At 38.0% G+C, this 10139-nt stretch overlaps 1 protein-coding gene across 9 annotated transcripts in view; it reads right to left on the reverse strand.

Annotated features, from left to right (window-relative positions):
* Positions 1 to 5272, reverse strand: part of ints1 (integrator complex subunit 1) — a 36040-nt gene extending 30768 nt beyond the window's left edge. For 5 of the 9 annotated variants that reach the window (XR_014530680.1, XM_083524250.1, XM_083524248.1 and 2 more), the window contains exons 1-10: positions 5159 to 5272; positions 3687 to 3773; positions 3310 to 3597; positions 2967 to 3163; positions 2731 to 2868; positions 2488 to 2647; positions 2060 to 2165; positions 1756 to 1942; positions 1542 to 1687; positions 1308 to 1449 (exon numbers count right to left, since the gene is read on the reverse strand). Coding sequence is in view for 8 of the 9 variants with exons in the window: in XM_083524250.1 (XP_083380376.1) it covers positions 1308 to 1449; positions 1542 to 1687; positions 1756 to 1942; positions 2060 to 2165; positions 2488 to 2647; positions 2731 to 2868; positions 2967 to 3163; positions 3310 to 3597; positions 3687 to 3741 (1419 nt within the window). In the remaining variant the exon portion in view is untranslated. The remainder of the gene's footprint in view (positions 1 to 1307; positions 1450 to 1541; positions 1688 to 1755; positions 1943 to 2059; positions 2166 to 2487; positions 2648 to 2730; positions 2869 to 2966; positions 3164 to 3309; positions 3598 to 3686; positions 3774 to 5158) is intronic. The other 4 variants (XM_083524251.1, XM_083524249.1, XM_083524247.1 and 1 more) reach the window with 1 other exon arrangement.
* Between the last annotated feature and the right edge of the window lie 4867 nt (positions 5273 to 10139).

Consider the following 10139-nt stretch of genomic DNA (forward strand, 5'->3'; position numbering starts at 1 on the left):
GTGTGTGTGTGTGTGTGTGTGTGTGTGCGCGTGCGTGCCTGAGAGCACCAGAGACGTGCTGCGTGGGGCACTAAGCAGACCGACACAAAAAAAAAACAAATAAAAGTGGATGTGAAGCCTTTGCACCTGACCTGTTGTGGCGTTCCTTATTCCCGTATTCATACGCTCTCCCACAGTAACTTTTTAGTTTTTAGTTCTTTTATTTCACTAGAAATCTTGAAAAATGTCTCCCAAGAAAATCGGTGATGGTGCTGTGAAAACGAAAGTAAATAGAATTACATGGAAACCGAGGAGGTTATGAGCGTTTTGTGCGTCTCACACTCGCAATCAACCACTATCACATGAGTCAGTGTTAAATTATTTTTATATTACGGTCATTTGCGGTGTATTTGTTTTTTAAAATAGGCTACAAATACTTTTTAAGTGCAGGAATAAGCGATCTTATGAGATCTCGGAACGGATTAAATCGCTTTTACATTCATTCCTATGGGGAAAATCAGTTCGAACATACGAGCAAATGGACACACGAGCAATTTTCAAGAACGAATTATGCTCGTACAACGGGGTTCCACTGTAGCAGATAGTTCATGCTTTCCACAACAGATGGACTACTTTTACACTGGTGCCAAAATATTTACTCATAAATACAGTGCATTCTCTTAATAAAAAAAACAATTTATTTTTATTGTCTGAGTCTAGAAGTGATTCCCTCTGTTTTTTTGCTGCTCAGGTGATGCTGCGGGTACCACCAGACATTCCGACAGGCCGAAATGTTTTTATAAAAAAATCTATTTAATTAGATGTTTATCTGTTCCACTACAACATAGGGATTTATATCCAAAGTTACCCAATATGTTATAGGTAAAATAAAAACTGTGAAATAAAAAAATATATAATGGATAAATAAATAAAAATACCATAACATTTAGGTGAAATATAGAAACGGTTACAGAAAGAGCACTACTGGCAGAAAAACCTGAATTTGGTCAAAAACCCACTGTTAGAATTTTTTGTTTTGACATTTCCCCACACTAGTGCACAAACACATACAGACAAACACACACACACAGACACACGCATGCACAATGTGTTTCTTGTTTCTTCCCGTCTCAGTATATTTGGATTTTGATTGAAAGAGTCTGCTAAATGAATAAATGTAAGCACAAGCTGCTTAAGGATCCACTTGGATGAACCCAAACATTTTTTAAACAATGCTCCAAAGAAAACCGGTCAAATGTTTGCAAACAGTCATACTGTGAACAGATGAAAACAAAGAAATGAACTTTAGGAAAGTGAACGAGGCGAACCTTTGGGGCCTGCTCTGGGCTGTGCTGCAAGACTGTATGAAGAACTTGCATGTTGTTCGGATTTCTGGCGTTGGACAGCTCATTAAAGATCACAAGCTTAATCATGGTCCCCAGGTTATCTCTGTGTGCATTCAGGAGCTCCCTGCAATGCAGACAAATTCCACATAAACACCAGTGTACAATACACACTAAAACCTTGCAATCCTTAGAACCTATTGGAAGTGCAGGGCTTACCGGACACACAGCATGTACTGATTGAGGAGAACTTTAGGCTTAAGACGAATCTTAATGAGGTTGGAGATCACGTCCATGTCGTCAGCTCCGTGGGTTCTACAGTTCATGCACAGGGACATGAGGAGGTCCTGTGCTGGTCTTGTCAGCTGTAACAAATGCATACGGTATGACAACATGAAACCAGAAAAACAACAGCCAAACTCTCTTTTATTACCTTTGGATTCTGCAGCCACATCTCCAGCCTCTGTACAGCCATCAGTCGAACCTCCTTGTAACCGCAGGTGGCTGTTAGCAGGCGCAGCAGGTTTCGGGATACGTTGTCCATGGGTTGTCTGCGATTTAGTTGGTCCCTTAAAACATCCAGCACGTAGTCCTCCACACTATCTGCCAACTCATCATACCTACGTATGTGTGAGTCAGTCAAAAAAAAACGAGAAAAGTTATTTATCTGTAATAAAATATCAACTATGGTCAGAAGTACTGCATCATATGGCAACACATCTGTAATAGTTCAGTACCTGGACATAACCTGCCCTTCATCTTCAGGACTAAGCTTCTCCTCTGCAATTAGGAACTCAGTTTGATTGTCATCCTCATCTGGAGTGGAAGGGTGAGGACTGTTTCCTGGAAAAACAAAGCAGATCCTTTATACATTTAAATATATCTTACAAGTCATATTATTTTATTCATTAATCAGAAGCCATAGCACATATTTCTTTACCTCTTTACTCCACAGTTCATATGTTGTTCAAGGATTTCCTTTCTGCATTTGCTAATTTTTATACTTTATTTAATAAAAAGATAAGGGCTCTGCCAAATGCCATTAAATGTTAGTGTAGTTTACACGTTTGTTATTGATTGTCTTAAAACATGATGGATCCACCAGTCAGCAGTTTATTTCTTCTGATTGCACTCATACAAGTTTCCTTGCTCATGAACAGTATACCTGCACTTATATCTCCTCCTGAGCGGGTCGTTTCGGTCTGCAGCAGCATGGTCTTCGGGGGCATCTTGGTGTTAAATGCAGTCTGTATGTTGTCTACGAATGTTTTACAGTGGGAGCTGTCCACCCAGATTCTCTCACCTAGAGAGTCCTCGATGTACACCTGAGGAAAAAATAAACCATGCATGAATATGACACTTTTCTTCATCCAGAATAAAGTTCAGTGGCCAGTGTCTACTTTCTTACTTTGACAAAAATCTCAGGCCAGTTCTCGTCCTCTTCATACGCTGCCATCAGCAGATTGCAGGCCAGAACAGACACCAGGCTGTTCCCCTTGGCCTTAAAGTTAATAGAGGCATCACGCCGAAGGAGGCTGCACAAAGCCTAAACCAGGACACACAGCGAAATGAACATGCTGCTTGACAGAAATACTAAGGAGAATAATACAAAAATGAAAAAAACAAAAAACGGGTGCCTCTAACCTCAATGACTCCTTCAGTTGCAAATACATTGGGTTTGATCTTGGCAAGGAACATGAGACTGAGGTACAGAGTGATGTCCGGCTTGGCCCGGTTCATCTTCAGCTGTTTGACTGCACCACACAGCAATCCTTCAATACGCTCATCGTTGCCATCAGCCTCAGCTGCCTCGATCTCATCCAGTAATACAGCCGGAGGAACTGCAACACCAGCACAAAGCTTAGGATCATCTGATCTCAAATGTTTTAAACATAAACCTCTCAATATGGTTAAAAGAAAAACGTATGGAACATACAACTAAAAAATGTTAATTCAGTAACACTAACTAAACCTTATACTGTCTCACCTTCAATAGGCACCACAGATGGCTCTTTAATAGAGGGTGAAATCGCTCTTTTGTCAACAGCAGCTACTTCAGCCAGACGTGCAAGTGCACTGGGTGGAGTGGCAGAGTGCTTGGGTCGTTTAGTGAGATTGGACAGGCCTGAGGAGGAGGGTAAAGCTGACGAAGCCTCTCTTTTGCGGTCCGGGGGCAATCCTGTAGATGCTGGTTTGAGCAGAGCCGGGTTTGCTTTAGTCTCGCTCACCTGACTTTTGGCTCCTAAAGCGATGAAATCTCCTGGTGGAGGGTGACCTGAGACACACAAGACAAAGAGATTGTAAAAATGTACACATTAATACCTGTCACTTTTCCAAAGTTTTATAACTAACTACACCACATACCTGATGTTTTGGCACCACTGGGGCGCCTAAGGCTGGTCGGCTTCGGCCGATTCATGGCGCAAGATGTAGATCAATAATTGCAATCTGCTAAACACAGAAACAGTACAGTGATACAATGTGATGATGAAATTCTTCTTCTTCTTCTTCTTAGGGGTCGCCACAGCGGATCATCCGTCTCCATACCCCCCTGTCCTCTACATCTGCCTCTATCACACCAACTACCTGCATGTCTTCCATCACCACATCCATGAACCTCATCCTTTCCTCCAACCTGGTGGCTCCATCCTCAACATTCTTCTACAGATATACCCCATGTCCCTCCTCTGCACATGTTCAAACCATCTCAATCTCACCTCCCTCACCTTGTCTCCAAAACGTCCTACATGCGCTGTCCCTCTAATAAACTCATTTCTAAACCCGTCCATCCACATCACTCCCAACGAAAACCTCAACATCTTCAGCTCTGCTACCTCCAGCTCCACCTCCTGTCTTTTACTCAATGCAACTGTCTCTAAACCATACAACATCGCAGGTCATTTCTAATCGAGTCGATAGACAGGCTTAGAAACAAGTTTTTCAGAGTGACAGAGCATGTACGACGTTTTGGAGACAAGGTGAGGGAGGCGAGATTGAGATGGTTTGGAAATGTGCAGAGGAGGGACATGGGGTATATCGGTAGGAGAATGCTGAGGATGGAGCCACCAGGAAGGAGGAAAAGAGGAAGACCAAGGAGGAGGTTTATGGATGTGGTGAGAGAAGACATGCAGGTAGTTGTTTTGAAAGAGGCAGATGTAGAGGAAAGAGTAGTATGGAGACTGATGATCTGCTGTGGCGACCCCTAATGGGAGAAGCCAAAAGAAGAAAACTTCTTTATTAAAAACTGCTTTGTGACAATGTCCTTTGTTAAAAGTTCTACACAAATAAAACTGAACTGAATTGAAAAAAACCACGAATGAGTGTGTTTGACTGGTGTCCATGTACTTTTGGCCCTGTGGTGTATACAGAACATTTTAATAATAGTTGAATGTCATTTTTCATCACTAATTTATTTTTTAAATAAATGAATGGTTTAAAAATCATACGTGTCCTAATATAATTATCATTTACTTCTACAACTGACTATATGTGAACTTGACTATACAGATTTCTTATATTATTATTCATTTAATTCAGATAAAACAAACTGCAAAAACGATCTAGACAGCAATAGAAGTAAAACTACAAGTAAATAAAGAAAATAATACATAGAAGTATATATTAAATAGTATATTAATAGCTTGTCTTAAATCTCGGATAGGACTGTTAGCAAACAATGCTAAATAGAATAAACATCTCAGTTCCAGGACTCTGTATATTATATCTTACAAAGCAGCAGTAAGATTTATCAAGGTGTTTTAGCATTAATGTTTTATTATGCTCAAACTGTCGGTTATTTTAAGAGAATAATAATTATAATGGTTGTAAAGACTTACTTTGGGTTTTTAGAGCCGCTGCTCCATGGTAAAAATCCTTTTCTTCTCGGCCGGCCTGTGACCGCGCGGTTCTGAGCTGAGCAGCGCCCTCTCGTGCACCGGGAGAAAAATGCCGCCGGCAGAATCCCACAACAAATATTGTAATGTTTACGTCTGCAGCCTTTTTTTTTTATTATTTGAACGTTATTTATGTAGTTAATTCAAGGAAAAAATATATATGTTGTTTATATTCTTATAAATACATTAAGTAAAGTAACTAGGAAAGGTTCGAGCTAACTAAGGTCTAGGTCTGCGTCAAAGTGGTCTTTTTTTTTTGCTAATTTTCTTAATTTTAACAATATTTCTCTCTTTTCTTACGTTTGAACGTTATTTATGACGTAATTAAGTTAAGAAAGAAAGGTTTTGTATTATATTATTTTAAATAAATTAAGTAACTAGGATAGGATCAAGCTAACTAAGTAGTCTGTTTGTTTGAGTTCTGAATCCACTTCAAATCAGACCGTTTCTAATACAAATTTTCTTATAGCTATATATTAATTTATAATCTATATTTGATTATGTTCTGACTTCTGCATTATTGTGTCACTTCAACGCATGACAGTGACCCCATGCCCAAAGCGAGCTCCATGCAGCCATGTTGTTTTTGTTGAATTTGAAGAACTTAAGTGTCCTCCACAGATCCCTGACATCAACCTCACTGAACACCTTTGGGATTGACTGGAACACCTACTGCACGCCAGAGCTCTTTACCCAATAGTTCATTCAGTACCTGATTTCACTTTCACAAGTGTTAGTGAGATCAGGTACTGAATGAACTATTGTACTTTGCAGTACTTTGCAGATTGCATTCAGTGTATATATATATATATATATATATATATATATATATATATATATATATATATATATATATATATATATATATATATATATATATATATTGCAATCTGCAAAGTATGTGCATCTGTATAGACAGATTTCAGTCATGCCTGGATATGTGAACAAATCTATATGTATATACTTTATCATGAATCAGATACAGTGCAGTATTTTATTAGTGTGTTGGTTTTGCCCACTCTGTTATGGAGCACGACTACAGTTTGGGGGATGAAACTGTCTCAAAGCCTGTACTTTTTATTTTATTCATGGTCTGGTCTCTGACCCCTGAAGAAAATGGTTTAAATTGTAGCTGAGTAGGGTGAGAAGGGTCAGACACAGTTCTGGCTGTCATAACTGCAGTCGTCTCGGCTTTGCTGTCATAAATGCTGTATATTAAATGACACATAGGAATTTGGCTTTCTTCCATGAGATGTCAGAGCCAAACCAGACTTTGATGGAGGAGGTGAGTGTGGACTTTAAAATTGCAGTGTAGAATTGTAACCTTGTTACTTGTGGAATTTTCAATTTTTCCAGTTGCCCAAGGAAGTCGAAGTATTTTTAAACTACAAGAATAAATGCATTGATTTCCCATGTAATCAGCCATATCTCCCAGATTAGACATCATTTTACGTGTAAAAGCAAGTTGAGATTTTAAATTTGCATTGACATTGAGGTGTTTAGAAACTCCAGAAACACTTTATATTATATGCACATAACAATTCATCACATGCCGCCACTTCCAATGAATAACATCGATTATATCAATAAATTAGCACCTGATAAAGGGGTGGAATATATTAGGTAGCAAGTAAGAAGTCAGTTCTTGAAGAAGATGTGTTGCAAATTTAAAGAATAGACATGCACAAAGACTGTGACGGAGTCAAAACAGCAAAGGTCTTCAGGTGCGCTCTCTAAATGCAGTAATCATTACCTACCAAAACTGGTGAACTGGTGAGAGTCCTGGTGCTTGAACCGATGTGTGTGGGGAGGGAAGGTTGACCCTTCTGGTCTGATGTTACAGAGAAAACTACATTTTTTCAGAAAACACAAGCATCATATGGGAGTGCAAGTGCTAATCCACTAAAGGGTCAGAGTTGTTATGGTGGCACATGGGAAATGTACACAATATATATTTGATATACCCGACAAACAGCTAAGGTTAAGTAGGTGTAATGTCAGTTGAGTGCTCTGTAGATTGTGATATAGATGTCCTCCAGAGCCAAAGATACTAGAGATAATTTCCAAACAAGTTCCTGTAAGCTATCAATTGTCAAATATATTGTTAGGGAGACACATTTACACCCCATGAAGCTGTGTAAAGGAAAACAAGGCAGAAAAGAGAAACACTGTCGTATTACTGTTTCCCAAGCATTACTCAGCAGTATTCCAGTTGGTCTTATTTACCTCACAATGAATAAAACAAGGCATAAGAACATAGTTTTATAAGTAAACAAATTACATTGGGTTTTTTTGTTTTGTTTCCCTGTGAAGCAATATCAGATACAATTTCATTTTGAAAATTGCCCACAAAAAATGACATACAGTTTTCCAACACATTGCAGTTTTTCACAACTGGAGAGGGGTGAACGTGGTGCGATTCCCACAAAGGAGCGCCGAGGAGAAGAAATAGGGCAATAGGTTCCCAAGAATCCTCACATTACAAAATGATGTCAGGCGTAGAGACAGACATTACTCGTGCCTGCCAGACAAACTTTCACCCAAAAGAGAACAGTACACAGAGTAAGCGCTTTGCTGAAAACAACATGTGCTTGCAACCTGACCTTATGATATTAACACAAAAAGGGTTTATCTACAAACACGTATGCTATATTTATACTATTTGCTATGTTTTCACTGTTTATATGAAATTGATTTTCTGATATATCTAACAGAATTAGGTGTGCATTTGGCTTTCTTTAATCCGGCATTCCAAGTTCAAGAATAACTGCATAGTTTTCCATCCACTCAAACATTACTATGAGGACGATATGGTGGTTCAGTGTTTTTTACAGACAGATTCAGGGAAGAGTGATATTAAAAGCAAATGCAGCATGTGACTCATATGTGATCACTCTGTTTAAATAGTCCTGAGGTAAACTCTGTCCAACACTTGTATTAACTGAGATTAATTAAATAAAGTCAATACACAAAACAATTCCTTCCCCATCTGCCTGTGCCACACCGACTTGTTCCTTCAACCTTTTTTTTTTTTTTTTTAAATATTAGGCATATTTTATTTTATTTATTTTCTTCCTGATGAAGTCAGTGGAATGCTTAGTCAAGACTCTAAATATAGCGCTGGTCTCAGAAGAGTGGTCTATAAACTCAAAATGCGTTTTGAACATTTTGCACATAAGCTCTTTCTCCCCAAACCGCTACACAGTCATGAGGAAATTATTCACTGTTTTTGAGGTAAAATGTCCAAAACATTGGAATCTCTTTTTATAATGTTATTTATGTATTTTTTTTAACTACTATTCCCTGTGGCTAGAATTCAGCTTTGTTGCTGAAGTTCTGAATACAATTTGATGTTCGCTACAGACCTTCTGGTAATTTAGCTAGCTTTAATACAACAGAATGATCACCATAGGGCCACCATTAAACCGGTTTCAATCAGTTTACATTTTAGGAATGTTTAAAAACCTGCTAGAGATTTGGGTCACTTGTTTTCTTTGTAAAATGATCTTTCCTTGTCTCTGGGTTAAGGCAACGATTTCCTCGGTAAAAAGCCACCCAGAATGCAAACACGATTACTCATCAAGTCCTGCGGCCAACTTGCACTCGACTTTATACTGTTCATGAAAGAACACAGCGCACTACCATGCAATTAGATCCATATGCTGCTTCAGAAAAAATGCATGTGTGGTGAGTCAGTCAGCAGCGGTGCTGCTCAACAGAAGAAAAGAATGAGCCAGCTTGGCTGGCATGCTGCCTGTAGGCCCAGTGGATATGGCCAGCACTTAGTCAGATTCTTTGGAAGGAAATGATTTGGTAGTTTAGTATCTAGTTTTTAATTGTCTTTAGATGTAATATTTGCTTAAAGGGATTCTGACATGCCAGACTCCTGAAATAAAAACTGTAGCTTATGTGCAAAGTTATATTTTCTTTTTTATCATGTCCAAGCTCCAAGTATGAATGCATGAAAATGGAAAGGCTGTTAAACTTTTAATGTCTGCTGCTCTTGCCAAAACTTGGTGCAGTTTGTTAGAAATGTGGAATGCGGAGTTGTTTCCATGATGCACCTGCTGTTGTCTGTGGACAGAGGGCGCTGTTGATGTCTCACCAATTTAAAATAAAAATTATTGTTATTTGCCCTTTTGTTTATTCAAAGCAGGCTGATGACATTGTGATGTAAATAAATAAATATATTTGTAATTAGTGTGGAATAAGTAACAAATAATAACAATATAATAATAATAACAATAATAATAATAATTATTATTATTGTTGTTATTATTAGTATTTCAATAAATGCTTGAGTGAGAAAATAATAATAAATACTTAGTAACAAAAGGAGTTTAGTTTGAAGGCACAAGGGTACCAAAAAATAATTTTTAAAGAATGTTTTGGTTAGAAAAGTAGCGTTGTTTAACGAAGATAATTTACAAAATAATAATATTTAATACTTTTGTGAGGAAATTGTCATATAAAGAGGAACATAGAGCAAAATATTTGTCATAACTCGTTAGATAAGTAGTTTGGAGAATAAATAATCATAATAACAACAATACTAATGATAATGAATGTAAAGAGAGTGAACAAAGAAGAGTTTTTTTTAATAGTTTTACTTATGAATCGAATGCATCACCACAATAATAATAAATAGGTAAATAAACAGATAAAAAGTGGAGTTTAAAAGCTAATAATTATTAATGGGCACTTTTATGATGAGTTGATATTTACACAAATCTCTCTGTCTTTATTAGTTTGATTTGCATAAAGACAGATATTTCTCTGTGCTGATTATTGGTGCTGTATCGTCCTGATGAGAGAATTTTGCCAGCTGCGTCTATTTCTGGCCTCCCCTAGCTAGTTTCCCGCCTGGCTGACGTCATCAGAAAGTTATTTTCATGAATGGAGGGGGCGGTCACGAGGAGCCGGT

This window comes from Silurus aristotelis (genome assembly GCF_946808225.1).
Source record: "Silurus aristotelis genome assembly, chromosome: 21".
NCBI lineage: Eukaryota > Metazoa > Chordata > Actinopteri > Siluriformes > Siluridae > Silurus > Silurus aristotelis.